The following is a 17,908-nucleotide window of genomic DNA, read 5'->3' on the forward strand; positions in this document are numbered from 1 at the left end:
TGTATACATGTCCTAGCAGTATGTTCATAACAGAAAAAGGATAGAATATCATATGTCCACTATCCTTTGATAATAAAAAAATCCCATTTAATAAAGAAGTTTCTAACAGGCCAAAAGCCCCCGCCCCCCCCCCCCCCCCCCAACAAACAACCCTCCCCTACTCCTGCCCTATCCTACTGGCTGACCACAGGGAGAATAGGAATCCTCTGGTTCTACCACTGAAATGGCCACACTGTGGGCCGATGTCTGCGGAAAACGAGGACCTCTCCCACCTCACGGTGCCTCAGGAGTGGGCCCCTCAGAAAGAGCCGCAGACGCCTCGGCATTTTTGGCCCCGTGGGCACACGTTGGCGATAGTGTCACCCCTAACTGGGAAGGACAGTGATGGAGACTGACAGGCAGGACTCATCCCAGGCAGGAATGCTGCACGTCCCTCGACAAACGATGACTCTGAGGAAGTGCTGGACACGGCCAGGCAAGCCTGCCCGCAGGATTTCCGGAATGGGGCAGGACATGAGGCGGGAGGTGCTACTGCACAGCCGGCGGAGACCTGGCCACGCAACAGGAAAATGACAGTGTGGTGGGTACACGGGCTGAGTAGGCGACCCAGGGCCAGGGGAAGAGTCAGTTTCTCTGGAGCATCCCAGGGGAGAGGACAGATGGGGACGGGCAGCTGCGGACTTCAGCCTGGCCCTGCGCTCAGCCAGGAGGGCGTCTGAGCAAGGGTTGTCTTTAGGAAGTTCAGATGCCACATGAAGAGGGGTTTCCAAATCTGTCTCTCAAAGGGATGGGACCATGAAGTTGGCTTTTAAATGCCTCAACAAATCAAGAGTACATGTGACACAAGAGTGGTGAATACTTTTGCCAGAGAATACAAAATGTAAACTTGACCAAAGCACTAAACGCACCAAACAAAGCTTTAGAACCAGGCAGTAGATTTTGATGAAACAAAGGACTTGTCTCCGAGAAAGGTGATTAAAACGAATTCTTCTAACTTAATGGGGGTCCAGAACGGGCTCAGCCTCCAACTGGAAATGAGAAGTGGGTAAGACCACGCAAACGTCTCTGAAGCCTCAGTCACATGCCCTTCCACACATTATCAAATTGGTATTTTTAAATGACTGCTTTGCCAGGCAGAAGATGTAAGGTGCCCAGGAAAATGGCTGGGGGAACCAGCCACCTTCAGGACCAAGGGATCCCCTCGGGGAGGTCTGGACAGGTGAGACCCTGGCGGGGGGGTAGGGTGGGCCAGACTCTCTGCTTTTGCCCCAGGCAGCTGCTATAATGCCCATCCCTTCCTGGGAGGAGTATGACCAGCAGCTGAGAGGGAGCAGATGCAGTTGGGCCTGAGAAGCCAAACGCCACCTCCCTGTCCGCCCCAACTGGACAAGGGGCCACCAGCAGTCACCCTGACTGCCTAGTTAGAAGCAACTTGCTGCCTGGGTGGCCCCAGTGCCTGGGCCTGCTGTCCAGGGGTGAGTGAGGTGGGACGCAGCGGGTCCAGGTCTCCATGCAATGCCAGGCACCCTCAGTGGCCTTGTCTGCAGGTTATGACCTTCAGCCTCTGGCAGCAAGACCACCTGCCTCTGTGAGACCCTCCAGGAAACTCTCTTCACCGTGACTTGTGCCCACAGCAGTGCCCATCACACCAGGAGGCCACGGAAGGCCCCGTGACTCGGTTCACTGTATCTGGATCACTAGTCACTTTCCACTCAGGTGGCTCCGGGACTCCTGAGGGATAACGGCGGTGTCACGCTTCTCACATTAAAGTGGGGAAACCAAGGTCAGGCAGGAACAATCAGCCTGTATGTTCTGAGTGGCTGACTAAAGAGTGGGGGACCCTGTAACCCTTGGCTCTGGGCTACTGCTCCCTGAGGCCCACCTCCTCATCTTCCACTGAGAGGCAGCAGAACAGACGTGGCGGCCCACGTGTGGGGCCTATAGGTAGCATGATGCTGTGCGAGGAGAGGAGCTCATCTGGCCGCAGGACCCCCTTCTCCATGTGGGGCGCTTTCCTGCTCTCCAACCTTCCAGATCAAGGGAGGAAAGTTAGCAAGGAGGGAAGTCAAGGACAGGCTGGTCCAGGAACCTGATGGCTTCACTGGCGGGGATGGGGCCCGCTCTCCCTGGGGTATGCAGTTCGCAGTTTGGGCGGCCACAAAGAACCAAGGCGGGGCTGTCGGACCCTCTGCTCAGCTCCCGCCCCTCTCCCATCATCAGTGGTGAGGGGGGCAGGGAGGCTCTGTGCAGGGGTGGGGGTGGGGGGTGGAGAAGAGTCTTGTCCTGTGCACAGGGCTCAACTTCCACTTCAGCTCGACACGTCCCTCCCCTGCTGGGCACTGGCTATGCCATTTCAAAAGGTCAGGTGGGAAAACAGACTAGAGGAACGGACCTGGCCAAGGCCACAGGCTGGGTCAGGGCAGACGGGGCCGCTCCACACCACGTGGCAGGGGTCACCACGTGGCCATTTCCTTGAGAAGGCCATCATGGCTTCCGCACTAGATCTTTTTTTTTTTTTTTTTAAAATATATTTTATTGATTTTTTACAGAGAGGAAGGGGGAGAGATAGAGAGCTAGAAACATCGATGAGAGAGAAACATCGATCAGCTGCCTCCTGCACACTCCCCACTGGGGATGTGCCCACAACCCAGGCACATGCCCTTGACCGGAATCGAACCTGGGACCCCTCAGTCCGCAGGCCGACGCTCCATCCACTGAGCCAAACCGGTTTCGGCTCGCACTAGATCTTAAGCTACGTCCATCCTCTAAGACGGGAGAACAGGCCGGGCCTACACCAGGTACTCGCTGAGGCTCTGCCCACGGCGACTGCCCGTTTCTTGCCCGTCCTAAGGTTCAACAGCAAAGTGCCTCCCCTGGGTAAGCTTGGGGTGAAGAGACAGCGAGAGAGGGAGGAGGGAAAGGGGGAGGCGGAAAGAGGCCGGCTGGGAGGTGGGCTGGGAGCAGCCGGCCCTGGTGGGGAATGCCTGCCATTCCTCAATCTGTGCCCACACAGCCGGGATCTTCCACCCACCAGGAAAGGGAAATTGAAAGCATCCCCATCCGACCATGTGAGCGTGGCCCAGGGACTGGGGGATTAGAGGCCGAGCCCCTGGGGGGAGGCTGAGGGCGGTGGGTGGCCATGTGGCAATGTTCCTCATCAGAGGACAGGAAAGCTGCAGTTTCCTGTTTCCGGTGCTGGGGTCCCTGGGAGCGTCTCTCCTGGCAAGAGGAGGCCACAGGCAGTGCTGGTTTTATGTGGTTGGGGGAGATCGCATGTCGGCCCCAAGATGCACAGAAGCCAGCCCGGGAGCCAGCCCGGCCAGGGCTCACGCGGAGGTCAGCGGATCTGCTGCGGAGATGGTGCCCGCCCCCTCTGCACTCACCCACCTTCCTGGCAGGTGGTGGGCTGCTAGGGTGGTGGGAAGCAGCCGGGACTTCTCTCCACTTGGCTCTAGAAGCCAGGCATCAGATTTCAAGGCCGCCTCGTTGGTTGTGAAATCGAAACAGGAGCGAGTCCCCATTCTCTGAGCTGGTGTCCCCTGCCTACCTCTGCCAGCCATGGGTGCCCATGGCAGTCTCTGTGGCAGCCCCTGAGACCCCCATGGGCAGGATCTGCTCTGCCTTGGTCCTTTCTAGCCAGCTCTGGACGCTTGTCTGGAGACTGGTCAGCACCCACAAGCAATGGAAGCCCTGATCTCTCTCTCCAGGGCCTCCTCAGCACCCAGCTGTTCATGTGACCTTGTGACCTGGTGCTGAGCAGGGATTAGGGGCCAGAGGCCCAGGGAAGGAGCAGGGGTGCAGGGAGAAATCCCTTTCCACACCAGATCCAGCCTCCCCACCGTGGCTGAGCCTCCAGGCAGCCCTGCTTAGAACAAGCTTTCCTGAGCCCCACCCCAGGGACCTGAACAGGGAGTGAGGAGCTTGACAACCTCAGCACCAGGGGCCAGAGGATCAAAACCTGCTCTCTCATCTCCCTCCTGGCCATGATCCAGCCTGATGGTAATTAGCAGAGCCTCATTACCCGGCCCTGGGGAGGCCACTGCCAGGGACCACCACAGAGAGGTAATGCGGTGCAGCTGCCGGCTGGAGTGGGGCCTTTCTGGGTCAGAGGCTGCCTGGGAGAGGCCAGGGAAGGAGATGAAGTGATTCGGGAGCTTCAAGGCAATGCCCACCCCTTGGGGGACCTAGGGAATAGGCCCGTCTGATCGCTGACCAGAGCCTGCCTGACAGAAGAGGAGTCTCACAGAAGAATTTCTGACCCTGATAGGTCATGAGTGAGGAACCTTCCCAGGCGGGAACCCGTGGTGGCGCCCTTCCCCATGTGCAGCCACCCCCACATTTCAAAAGCCGAGTGCTGCAGGCAGCTGCTCTCCCAATCCGGCTGGGAGATGAAAGGCCTTGCTCATCTCCGCTGAGGGCTCGCCAAGATCTCTGCTGGCTTAACTCAGCAGGCTCTGTCCCACCGTCCTCCGACAGGAACAAAGGGGAAATGGCAGAACGACCGACTGGAGCACAGGCCAGCTGCTGAGGAGGCTCACACGCCCCATCACAGCATTGGGCAGTGGCCGGTACTCTAGAGCTACCAGCAGGTCAACCCCAGGGCGCAGATCGGGTAGCTGGTGACCCCGTTGGTTTCCCGTCAACCCCAAGCCTAAGGACAGGCCGCTGGAAATGACATTCAGTCCCCAGGTGACCAGTTGACCTGCCTCTCCAAGGACTGCCCTGAGTCTAGTCCCCAGATGACCTTTACTCACTTTTTCAAGGGCTCAACCACGGTCTTTTGAATCTGGTTCACCTGTCGGAAGAAAAACCCAATGACATCAAAACTGGGGGAAGCCAGATTCTTCCTAAAGGGGAGGCTCCAGTTCCTGAGAAGAGAAAGGAGACCTGTCAGGGGCACCCCGAGAGCCCGGAAGGAAGAGGGCCCAAGTAGGTCAGGCAGGGTGGGCACTCCTAACTGCAGCTGGGGTGAGGCAGAGATGGTGACCAGGAAGTCCAAAGGGCAACAGGAGCACCCTGTCCTCGTCCCTAATGAATTCCTACCCTGCCAGCCGCTGTCTGCCAAGGCCCATATGGCCTTGCTCAGTGAGACTAGTCGGGCAGAGCGGACCTGCATCTCCCTCATGGCCTCAGTGTGCGTGATGTGAGCTCGTGGGAGCCACGGAGAGCAGGCCAACAGGAAAGAGCACACAGGGCTTGGGCATACAGGCCTCGGGGGGCTGAAGGACTCCATGTAGGTGCTCCTCCAGATAGAAGCCACAAGCAGGGGGAGACCCAACCCCAGGCACCTTTTCCTGGTTGAAGGCGTCCATCCGTTTCATGGCCGTGTCCAGGGCTGTCACCATGTTCATAAAGTCCTGGTCTTGTTCGCAGAGGGGATTAGAGAGCAAGTCCAAAGATATCTTCACAGCAGATTTGGACATGGCTGTGAGAAGTCAGAGTTCAGGGAACTTGTGCAGGGACAGGCTTTCAAGCCTTGTCATTAGGGCTCCCGTCTTCCCTCAGTCCAGGGGCCTGCACCCAAGGCCAGAGGCCACACAAACGACAAAGTACCACAGAGCATAAGACACTGGTCCTTACTGGACAATGTTCATTCCTGATCATCTGATATTCTGGATCATTCTTTTGGGTAGCTTTACCTGCTGCAATGACAATGTTCTAACTCTGGGCTATAACAGAATCATCTGGGTGGGAAGCTGTCAGAATGCAGATTTCTAGCTGCAAAGACTCTAATCCAGTCAGTCTGGAATCCAGGACGATGCCTGTCAGAAGCCCTCTCCAGGTGGCTGGGAGGTGCAGTGTGCTGGGGGGACCAGGGTAGCATAGCACACAACAGCAGGGCAGCAAACTTACTGTAAAGAGCCAGAGTCCAGAATTTAGGCTTGGAGGGCCATATGGTTTCTGTTGCAACTACTCAACTTTTCCACAAACAATACCTAAAGAATGGGTGTGGCTGTGTTCCGATAAAACTTTATTGACAAAAGAAGGCCAGGTTTGGTGTAGATGGGTAACCCCTGGTTTCAATGACACACTTACTGGAAAGGCAGTGGGGAACGATGAAGAAAGATGCTGTCCAGGTAACTCAGAACTAACTTCAAAACAAATAACAGACGGTCTCCAAAAGCAGCCCCTTGGCTTGCTGCACACATAGTTTGGAGACGCTAGGGGCCAGGAGTGAGGGCTGTCATGCTCAGACGTGCCCACGTTCTCTGGATCGCACTGGCCTGAGGCTCTGTGGCACAGGCAGCAGGAGCCAGCACTGCACCTGGCTGCGGCGGCGGCTACGCCCGGGAGAGGGGAGAGTGGGGCTCTGCTAAGTGAAGACTGACCTCAGGCCCCTTCTCAGGGACATCTACTAAGTGCACTTACTTCAAAGCCAGCCCTAAAGTGACTGAGGGAGGAGGGCATCCACCCGTGCCCCGCCCAGTCCAGCTCAGGGGACATGCCACCTACCCAGGTCAGCATCGGTGCTCTTCTTCAAGTCCTTTTGCAGCTTCCTGGTCTGCTCTTCCAGCCTGCAAGGCAAGGGCACGGCCTGGTACCTGGCATCGCCAACGGGCTTTGGTCCCCTGCCTTCCCATCTACCTGAGGGAGGCCCACCTTGGAGCTCTGGAATGCCCACCGGGAAAAGGGGCCCTTGTCTGTGGGGACTTTTCCCTACGCACTGAAGGGCCACTCTGAGCTCTGCAAGAGGCCAAGCACCCAGAGGCTGCGAGTTAACGACTGTCACACAGCCATCAGTTGGGGGAGACTTTTTGGCAGGTGGTAAACTGAGCTGCTCCCGGCTCCTGGGGTGGTGACAGGAGCACCCACTAACGGGCAAGCAGACAAACTGCGAGGGAAGTGAGACCTGGCAGAAGGCTCTGGCCATTCTCCGATCCCAACCCCCTTCCTTTTGGGGTGTGACACTCACTGCTGCAGTTTTCCATACTCCCTCTCAAAGTCTCTCTCCACCTGTAATGAGAGAGAGAGAACTCAATCATCAGAGAAATGACAACACTTTGGAAAAAATCTGCCAGCCTCCAGACACTCCCTCCACACCCTCCCCCGTCTGCAGAAACAACACGGTCCAGTTCACACAGGCACCGGCAGGTCATTAACGACACAGTACCCCTGTGTTCCCAAATTAATTAAGTGTCTGATTTAGGGCGAGAGACTCCCCTCCCAGACGTGCCAGCCAGGCAAGTACCAGCGGCTCTTCTTCCACCGCAGGGAGTGGGGCACTGAGCGGTGTTCCCTCTTCTCACCCTCCCTCTGGGGACAGGTAAGCTGCTCACCATGTGACGCTCAGCCGGGGAGGCAGCAGTGGGCAGAGGCAAAGGTGGGTATGAACTCCACTTCTGTCTCTGCCCCTGAGCAGTTCTGAGGCAAGGCCCGAGCAGGTCACCTCCCTGGGCACAGGCCTGGTCTCCTCACGGTCCTACCTGCCAGCTCCAGGGCCATCAGGAAAGACCCTGTATCCACACTCTGTGCACTGGGATGTACCAAACACAGATACCATTACTACTGACTCCGCCGGACTCCCTACCGTCCTGATCACTTAGCGATCAGATTTCCCGTGCTAGCAATGTTTACATTGAACGGGTGGAGTCCTGGACCTTATTCCGCCGCCTACACGTCAGGTGAGGTCAAGAAAGTGACTTGCACTTCCACGGCTGAATGTCCCCCCCCTCCACCGAAAAAGGGGCCCCCGCCATGGCTCTCAGGCATGTGGCCTGTGGAGTAAGTGACATCTCAGAGCCTAAAGGAGGGGACGGCGAGAGGCTTCTCCTTCCTTCTCGTCCACGAAGGCAGTACCAGGCCCTGCCACCGTGTGGAGCCTCTGGCTGAGGGGCTCTGAGAGAGAAACCTGGCTACATTCACGGAGGGAGCCAACGCGGCCTTCCCCAATTCAGCCAGGAGGCAGGTGCACCATGGCCCGCACTGTACTGAGGAGGTGACGGGGACAGAGGTGAAGCTGCCTGTGCAAGGTCACACCACTGTGAGCAGCCACGCGCCCAGGCCTGTGCTCTTAACCGTCATTCCACGGCAAGGGAAAAGCTGTTTGCTGAGGAATGAAAGCCACAACCTCAGAAAGATGGCTTCTTGGCTGCGCCCCCGAGACCTTGCCAGTACAGGCTGAAGGTCCAGGAGTACAAGTTTGCAGAAATCGTCAAAGCCATGCTGCTCTTCACCTGCAGGCCCTCCCATCAAAGGTGCCCCAGTGAGAGAGTATTCCAAGGCCCATCAGCCTCAGACTCCACAGTCACAGAATGGCAGGACACGATTCAGGCCAATTATTTCATGTTATACACGAGGAGAATGAAGCCAAAAGAGGGATGTGATTCACATAAGGATGGCTAGAATTCAGACTCCTGGTGCAGGCCTTTTATTTATTTTTTTCAACTATATTCATCCATCCCATAATCATTTAAAGAACACCTATTAAGTGCAATGCATTCTGCCAGGTGCTAGGGATACCCTGATGGACAACAGAGCTGTGGGCCCAGGTGGGCATGATCAAACACACACATGGATACCTGCAGGCAGGGGGAGCCCTGTGGAGGGTGAGGGCGGGGGCAGTGAGAGTGCTGTGGGCCCGGCTCAGCTGAGGTCCTCAGGGCACCACCACATGTCACTTTCCGCGTTTAAACTGGGAAATTTAGAAGCAGGAACACATGGTCCTTTCCTTACTTTATGATCCTAGCATCTAGAACCCTGTACCAAGAGCAGACACATTTCTATTTAAAATTGATCTCATTCCTTATGATCCACCAAAAGCTACTCTTAAGAAAAAATTCAAAACTCCCACTCCCACTAAAGCATATGTACCGTTTAGAGTTTAAAGTGTTACCTATCACAGGGGATTTGCAGTTTGACAGGAATGAGATCACAGCTAAAGGCAGAAAAGGCCTCCGGGGCCTGCAGGGCGGAGATCTGTTGTGGAGCAGAGGGGCCTGCAAAGTCGGCACTGAAGCTGGCCCAGCCTTTTTCCATCAGTGCGGGAGGAAAGGGAGGCACTGGGAGAGATGGATAAGGCAAACTCTGATACTGGCCCTGGAGCCTACCTAACATTTGAGCCTCATTTGAGTTTCTTGTCTAGTATTGGGGTATCATATTTGGCCTCACCCATGTAAATTTCAGGGGCTGACAACGAAATGGGGTAACAGCCTCAGCCTCGCCTACTTGTTTTGCAGATTCACAGAAGTACATGTGGAGTGCAGGGGAGGGCGCCTGGCCCATCGGTGGTGCCGGCCTGTTCCTCCTCCACACTGGGGTGGTGAGAGGACCACTGGGGGTGAAGCAGAGCAAAGCATGTGGTCCACTGACAGCAAGGGTACTCTTGATTTTGGCTAAGCCTGGAGTCCTGTGCCTGGGGGGGCTGTACTGGGCCCTCCCTTCATGGGACAATTTCCTTTCTTACTTTGTAGGATGTGAGCCAGTCTTTACATAGCAAAGGTACCGGTATTTCCCCCCGAAAAGATGAAATTAAAATTAAGCATGTCTTAGCTAGAATGCAGTTCTCCTAAAGATCAAGAACACGGAGTAGGTGCTCTGAGGGGAGGCGAGCACCCCCGACCCCTGGGGCCACAGCCCTGGAGCGCTCTGCTACAGTCCCTGAGCTGCGTGTGTGGGATGTTAGGAGCACCTGGTCCTCCTGGCTGAGGCTGCATGGACTTGCACAGAGAAGGACTGCAGGTTTCCAACTGGGGTGGAGCATTCTGGCTGATGAGAAACTCGAGGTCTCACCCTGGAAGCTGAGAAGCGTGTTGGAGTGAGAGACTGGTCCTTTTACTTTATGTCCCTCATGGCCATCTGACAGCCTAAGAGAAGGTCATGAATATTTCACCTCCTCGGCCCTGGGAGCCAGGTGTGGGCTGCTTCTATAGCTCACAGTCCCCAGGCCTCTCTCCTCCACTGGGCATAGATCTGGGGGGCAGCACCAGGACTCTGGCCCCTCAGATGAGGAATAAAGGAACACACTGGAGTCTCATTCCAAGGTCTATCCATTCTGCGGGAAAGAGCCAAACACAAAAGATCTGAACATGTTTGAATGCTTGATGCCTTTGCCAAAAAGGCAGCTGGACCGCAGTCAAGAATGCGAGTGCAAACACATGTGCACAACTGTCAGCGGGTCAGAGCGGGCGGGTCGGCTGGCGAGGTTAGCTCGAGGAGAGTCAAGCACAGGACGGCTCAGGGTGGCAGGGAGGGGCTGCACGGCTCCCTGCAATCTCCCCGGTGCTCGGGTCAGGCTGGCACCTTGTAGGAGCTCAGTTCTTGTTAAGTGAAAGAATGGGTCAAGTTCCCACCCAAACCTGTGCTCCTTAAGTGAAAAGAGAGACCAGCCGAGAAGACCCTCTGCAGGGCTGCTCGAGGCAGGGGGGTGGGGGGTGGTGGGGGTGGGGGCAGCAGCCGTCGTACGGCACAATGCAACAGGACAGGAATGAGGCTGAGGCCCCTCATGTCACATGGAAATCTTTCTGAAGTGAAGGCTCTCTCTGCCTGACTTCACAGAGCGCCCACCTAGCTAGGGATTGAAGCGTGTGTCTTCCTCTGGTGGGACACCCAGGGTACTTGCTTCAGAGAGCTCTCCAGCCTCCCAGGGATGGAGGGAGGGGCGGCTTCTTTTCGCCACGCCAAGATGCTCCAGCTACTTTATGGGATCGGGGGAGGGAAGGTGAGGACGGGGAGGTGGGGGACTGTCCTTTTCAGTTCCACTGGTCAGCGCCTGCAGAGAACATGCCATTCCAGCCGAAGCTGTGACAATAATGGAATCTGCCTTAATAACCTGGGCACATGAGACAGTGAGGGCAGACACACAATGCTTTCTTTGTGCCTGACAGTCGAGTGTCTTGAGCCAAAAACCTCCTGAAACTCCCTGAAGATAACATGAACATTTCTTCCCATGACAGGGTGCTGTGACTTCCAATAACCCAGGCAGCCCCATCTGCTTCCCGCCCCGAGAGTGCCTGGGCAAGAACAACAGGGCGCGTCACCACTGCTGGGGGCAGCTGCGAAGATGCTGAGATAACCACACGCCCTGGCGGTGTGCAGGGCAGGAGGGGGCTTGGCAAGTGGAGAACAAGACTCTGGAGAGGCAGGGTCTTGCTGCAGGCACTTTAGTGAACCTGGGAGTTGAGGAAGCAAATCACTCTATTCCCGCCGCCAACACTGCACCGGGGAAGCCAGCTACGGGGACCGGCGGAGTCCTCGTGGTTTATCAACCTGCCTCTCTGCCTGCAGCGCAGTTAGTGTTTACTGAGGCCCTACTATGTGCAGACACTGTGCGAAGTGCTTCGCATGCATCATCTCATGTGAGACTCATTACACATCAACGGCATGGGTCCTAGCATCACCCTCACGTTACAGAGGAGAAACTGAGCCTCAGGGAGGGTAAGGCCCTTGCCTAAGGTCACACACAGCGTGCCAGAGCCAGGATGGCGATCCAGGCTGCGAGTCTGGCTTCTTACCCACTACTCGAAAGCCAGACTGTGCAGGGGAGCTGATGCCACAGTTAGAGACCACAGTTGCATCCCCAGTAAGACGGTGCTAGGAAGGGGTGAGGGCGCCACGGCCCACGGGGCCACAAAGGCGCAGAGGGTTTTCTCAGCTCGTGCATCTGCCCTCCCCTGTGGAGTCCCTGCCACTCCTCAGACTGAAACACCCACAGATCTGCCCGTCAACAAACTCTGGCAAAGCAGCTAGAAGCTGCATTCTACTTTTCTGTGGAGAACAAGGCCATCTCAATAAAGGTTGGGGAGCTGAGAGGATTTTTGTTTGTTTTGTTTTTTGGTAGTGAGTGTTGGGAATACAAGACCCTTTTCAAAACCACTTCCCTTTCAGATCTGCCCTGGATTACACTCTGGAGACCCACGGCCACACCTTCCCACTTCCTGCAGTGGGCCGGAGCCCAACACTGCACGCCCAGGTTCTCAGTGCGCCAGCTGAGCCTCCACAGATGGTCAGCCTCTGCATGGGAGGTAGACTCGAGTTCCTCCACAGCCAGCCTGTGCTTGAAAAGGGGAAGGGCTCTTTTAACACGGGCCCATTTCCCTTTCAGTGACCTAACTTAGGACTTCCCAAAGATAGAGCCTTTGGTCAGGTGCTTGCTGAACACCCCTCCCACCAACTGAAGCAGTATCTTTCCTGTAGCTCTGAGCTCTGAGCCAAGAAGGGACGAGGTTATTAAGACATGGAGACACGGAGAACTGCCAGGGGCTGGAATGACAGTCAAGGCCTCCACCAGGCTTCCTGGAGCTGTCACAGCGAGAGATGCTGACAGTTACGGTCTCCCAGATGAATACCAAGGGCTTCGCTCAGATTCTGAGGGGGCGGGGGAGGGGGAGAGTGTGGGGCTGCAGCAGCCATTCTTCACTGGAGTCCCCCACACCTGGGGGATCTTCCCAGCCTGCGTGAGGCAGCACAGCAATGGCAGGGGTCCTGCAGAGAGGCTCAGCCTTGAGCTCCAAGTCCAGCTCTGCCAGCAGTAGCTTTTCCTCGCCTTCGAGAGTCACTGAGACCCCTCATCTCGGTTCCCCATCAGGAAAAATGAGGAGGCTGGGCCAGATGATCTCTAAGGGCTTCCAGCTCTAACTTTCTAAGAAGCTATGATTCCCTTTCTTTCCAATTCTGGAGATGAAATAGGGACAAAAACTGTGGGCTACAAGGGGAAATGACTCCATTATCCCCGTGCTGAGTGACCCTGCGTCTTGGCTAGAAATGTAGTTGACAGTGGAGACGAATGGACCTGGAGTCCTGGAGAAGCTTCCAGGACCTTCATGCAGCCTGAGGGGGCCAGACAGAAAGGCTGGGATGTGTCCTTGGCAGGGGGTCCCTGTTTCAGGCTCCCTCTTAGGAACATGCGGACTGTACACCAGATCCCAGAGATGAGCAGTCAGAAGCAGTGTGTTTCTCCACACCTGTGGAATCTACCTCTTCCACCTCCCAGGCTGAGCTGAGGAAGGACAATGTTACAGGACAGGAGGTCCCTGCGAGCCCCTGTCCATGCGAGGTTCTAGAGCAGCGGTTCTCAACCTGTGGGTCGCGACCCCTTTGGGGGTCGAACGACCGTTTCACAGGGGTCACCTAAGACCATCGGAAAACACATATATAATTACATATTTTTTTGTAATTAATCACTATGCTTTAATTATGTTCCATTTGTAACAATGAAAATACATCCTGCATACCAAATATTTATATTACGATTCATAACAGTAGCAAAATTACAGTTATGAAGTAGCAACGAAAATAATTTTATGGTTGGGGTCACCACAACATGAGGAACTGTATTAAAGGGTCACGGCATTAGGAAGGTTGAGAACCACTGTTCTAGAGCGATGCAACCGAGAATGTCAAGGCCCAGGCTCAGCCTTCCCAGCCCCATGCTGAGTCAACACTCTGACGCTATGCGAAGGCCATGCGAGACAGAACTGAGTCTCAGAATGCAAGCATCGGGTTACTCACTGTTTTAGGGACAATCTGTTTCTTGGGTTGCCCAATCTTGAAAGGAATCCTATAAGGCAAAGAGACAGAGAGGAATGTTAGGAGAAATGGGGAAGGATGTGGCTAAAAAGAGCTGGGGAAATACAGGTAAAACGCAGTGGCTCGCTTGCTTTCTGCCACCCGCACCACGTGCCCTGTGGGTCTAGGACAAGGGTGGGCAAACTTTTTGACTCGAGGGCCACAATGGGTTCTTAAACTGGACCGGAGGGTCAGAACAAAAGCATGGATGGAGTGTTTGTGTGAACTAATATAAATTCAAAGTAAACATCATTACATAAAAGGGTACGGTCTTTTTTTTTTTAGTTTTATTCATTTCAAACGGGCCGGATGTGGCTCGCGGGCCGTAGTTTGCCCACGGCTGGTCTAGGACCATCAGCAGCCAGGCTGGGCTCTGGGACGGTCATGCTCCGATGGACAGCGTCAGATGGAGGTCTTGGGCACCACCTTCTGCCCCAGAGCAGGAGAGGGGAGATACTATACGAACAGCAGTCACCATAAACCTTGTGTCTCAAGGAGCTGCAAAGTTAGAAAGTACAACCTCACTTAGATCGCTGTTATCCTAGAAAACATGCCTTGAAAAGCATCATCAAAACCACACATCTCTATGGTGCTTCACTTTTCCCTTCAGAGGGACAAACTGTGGCTCTGAAGGGCTTCTTCTATGGCTGGGAGAGATGACAAACTGTAGGGGCATTGAGGATCAGCCGGGCTGGACTACTTCCCGTGACAACTGACGAAATCTAAATGAAGCTAACTCCAAGAATCTGAAATCTAGCCCAACTCTGCCTTGAACTTGCTAGGAGGCTCTGCACCTCAGGTCCCCCACTTAGAGATGGAAGACAGCTTGGCAGAAGGGCAGGTCATGGTCTAGGAGTCTCAACCTGAGCACTAACCTTGCCTCCGCCTCCGCTGAGCAGGCTGCCCTTCGGCAGGTAACCACTGCCCTGTGCCTTAATTCCCTACTCTGTGAAGCAACAGGGTTAAGCTAGATAATCTAGAAGCTTCCTTAACATGCTGAAAACCTTATGATTCTAAATTCTGAGAAAAGCAGTGCAGCCAGACTAGAAAGCAAACACAGTGCACCCCAACAGCTATAGACATGTCGGCTTCACCCCCCTTCCCAGGGATCAGCTCAGGAAAAAGGCTGCAGTAGAGCCCTGAGGGGACAGATCAGACCACCACTCCCACTCCTTTCGGCCTCTTCCATTCGAACCTCCTGCTCCCACTGCTGCACCCACCCCATCCACCGGGCCCCTTCCCTCTACACCCCCTTCTCTCAGCCTGGTTTCTCTTGGCCCAAACTGTTGCTAAACCCAATGGTATAATTAACCACCGATAATAACCCCAGACAGTGATCTGGTTAGAGGATGGGCCAGCCTGAGTCACAGTGGTTTAAATTTAATTTCTGGAGGACATCCTGTTTATTGTTAACCCACCCCGTAATTTGGGAGTGTTAACCCTCTGGGGACTGGCTGATTCACGTGGCTTCTGTAAACAAATAATCTCTGGCTATATAATTACTGGGGGGAAAGGTAAGCTATGGAACTGAAAAGGAAAGAAAAAATGAAATTGCTATTTCCCTTTCTTAGACCTAAAGAGAAAAGGGTATGGACAGACGAGCTCCTTGATCCCTCCCTGGGCCCCCAGTTCCTTTTCCCCAAATCAGCTTATAGTTGACTGACACAATGGTTTTGGACAGTGAACAATTGCCCTCAAGGACCATTTGGGTGACAGTACAAATGAGGTCCTGGCGGCATTGAGAAAAGACCGACCCTGTGGTGCGCAAAGCATGTGTGGAAAAGCTCAGACCAGGAATCAGAAAGCCCATCTCTGCCTCTGACTAGTTTTGTGATTTGAACAAATTGCAGTCTCTCAGTTTTTTAAACTATAAAACACAACAGTTGGAATAGCTGGTCCTTCCAGCTTATGGAAACCGAATCTCCATTCTAAGATCATGGAGTGTCAGATGAGAATGCTAAAGGATCCTCAGAGTGGTCTTCAGGACGATGCTAACGGAGTCTAGTACTGCAGACTAGGTACCAAGAAATTAAGAACTTACAGTCCATTATTTGTGGAGCCACAGACTCTGTCTCAATCTTAATTTAGAATCACAGTATTTTTAGAACTGTAAGTTACCATAGAAATGTTTCCAGTTTAAACCTCTCACTTGTAGATGAGAAAGAGATCTGGAGAGGTTCCGTGACCAGCCCAGGGTCATTCTGCTGGCTCACAGCAGAGCCAGGAATACACCATCAGGCTCTGACGTCCAGTCCAGTTTTCTCTCCACTACTCATAGTTTCACACTTTCACAGGCATTTGTTATTACAGTAGCCCCTTGGTATCCGGCGGGGGGCGGGGATTCGGCCCAGGGCTCCCTGCGGAGACCAAAATCTGCTGATACTCAAGTCCCGCATACAGAACGGTGTAAACAGGGGCCCTCTGCATCCATGGGTTCCCAACTGCGGATGCTGTTTTCAATATGCAGTTGATTGAATCCGCAGATGTGAAACCTAAAGGTATGAAGCGCTGACTGTGTGTATTTTAAGAAATGGTATGTATATTAAAGAATACTTCATTCCTTTAAAAAGTAAAGCATGCTCATCAGAGAAAACTTGAAAAATACAGAAAAGTATAAAAGAGAGAAAGGAGGGGGAGGAAAACCCCCAAATAGTCTACAATCTCATATATAAAAGATAACCAAGGTTATTGGTTTGGTATTAATATTTTAAAAATTTGCAGAAAGAAAAGAAAACGAACACAAATATGCCAAATGTTAGTAGTGGTTAACTCTAGGTGGTAAGAATATGATTACTGTTTTCTTATTTTTACTCTTCCTATTTTTCAAATAAACTAAAAAAATCCCTTTAGTTTTTTTCCTCCATGACTATAAAACTAGCATCTGATCAGTGTCAAAAACTTGGAAAACATGGAAAAACACAAATGACAAATACACAATTCCAAAATAAACAGTAATACCCCAAATTTCAGTGTGTACATACATGTGTACACATGTATATAAGTATTTACATAAATGTTAAAAGTAGAGAAAACATACCATGAATGTTTTTATATGCCAATATAGTTTTCATTGCTCTTTTAAAAGATACCTAGTGTTTCATTATACACATGTATCACTAGTTTTATTTTATTTATACAACTTAAAAAATGTTTTTGATTTTAGAGAGGAAGGGAGAGGGAGAGAAGAAACATTGATGTGAGAGAGAAACACTGATTGGTTGCCTCCTGTACACATCCCAACCGGGGACTGAACCAGCGACCTTCCAGTGTATGGGACTATGCTCCAACCAACTGAGCCACACTGGCTAGTTTTATTTTTGTAATTCACATTACTTACTGGTGGTCACTTCAACTGTTTCAAATTTCCTTTAATTATAAACAAAACTAATAGCTAAGTTTTTGTGCATATCAAGGATTAGTCACATAGGATAAACTCTTATAACTGAAATTGCTGGGTCAAAGAATATATACACGTTCAAGGCTTTGCTGTATTTGCAAATTGCCTTAGAGACAGACTAAAACAGTTTGTGTTTCTTAAAAGACAGAAATAGTTAACATTTTACCACCAGCCCTCTGGCCTGTTTAATTAGGATTTTTTCCTGGCTTGGGGTTTGCCTTTATCCTTTGTACATTGAGTGTTTACGGTATAGAAGCTTTTGTTGACTATGAAGACAAATATAGCCAATTAATCTTTTCCTTTATGATTTCTTCTTTTGGTGTAATCACACTGAGAAAGGCCTGCCTCTTCCACGTCAGTATAAAAATTCACCTATACTTAATTATTTTTATCCTTACCTGAAGATACTTTTCCATTGATTTTTAGAGAGAATGGGAGAGAGAGGGAAGGATAGAGAGAAATGTTGATGTGAGAGAAACACATTGATTAGTTGCCTCTTGCACACGCCCCAACCAGGCCTTGGGCCAGGGAGGAGCCTGCTACTGAGGTATGTGTGTGCACTTGACTGGAATTGAACCCGGGACACGCCGATGCTCTATCCACTGAGCCAAACCAGCTAGGTCTACTTTATTACTTTTATGATTTCCTTTTATTAATCTAAATTTTACTTTTATCAGATTTATATATGTAAATAGTTTAATAAGGCACCAGGCTTTGTTAAGTAAAACAAAGCTCTAGGCCAGTGGTCGCCAACCAGTGGTCCGTGAGGTCTGAAAGGTTGGTGACCACTGCTCTAGGCCTCTGAATCTCATTGCTGAGACCAGTGCTGTCACTAGCTCTGTGTTTCTGGTCGGCATTTGCATCTCCACATAAAAATGCTTGTATTGCTACTTCATGAGTGTTAAGTTTTAGCCACTAGCTATTTATCTTTTATTTTGGAAGAGGAAGACTTAACTAAACAAAGAAATCTCTTTACAGTCTCCACCTCCGTAACACAAAGGCACACTG

At 52.5% G+C, this 17,908-nt stretch overlaps 1 protein-coding gene across 1 annotated transcript in view; it reads right to left on the reverse strand.

The window, feature by feature from the left end:
• The window catches only part of BIN3 (bridging integrator 3), a 39,704-nt gene that overhangs the window by 4,632 nt on the left and 17,164 nt on the right, over positions 1 to 17,908 (reverse strand). The window contains exons 2-6 of the mRNA XM_070416586.1: positions 13,447 to 13,495; positions 6,914 to 6,954; positions 6,454 to 6,515; positions 5,289 to 5,425; positions 4,755 to 4,795 (exon numbers count right to left, since the gene is read on the reverse strand). Coding sequence (XP_070272687.1) covers positions 4,755 to 4,795; positions 5,289 to 5,425; positions 6,454 to 6,515; positions 6,914 to 6,954; positions 13,447 to 13,495 — 330 coding nt within the window. The remainder of the gene's footprint in view (positions 1 to 4,754; positions 4,796 to 5,288; positions 5,426 to 6,453; positions 6,516 to 6,913; positions 6,955 to 13,446; positions 13,496 to 17,908) is intronic.

This window comes from Myotis yumanensis, unplaced genomic scaffold (genome assembly GCF_028538775.1).
Source record: "Myotis yumanensis isolate MYYU_CA2020_CCGP unplaced genomic scaffold, mMyoYum1.0.hap1 SCAF_5, whole genome shotgun sequence".
NCBI lineage: Eukaryota > Metazoa > Chordata > Mammalia > Chiroptera > Vespertilionidae > Myotis > Myotis yumanensis.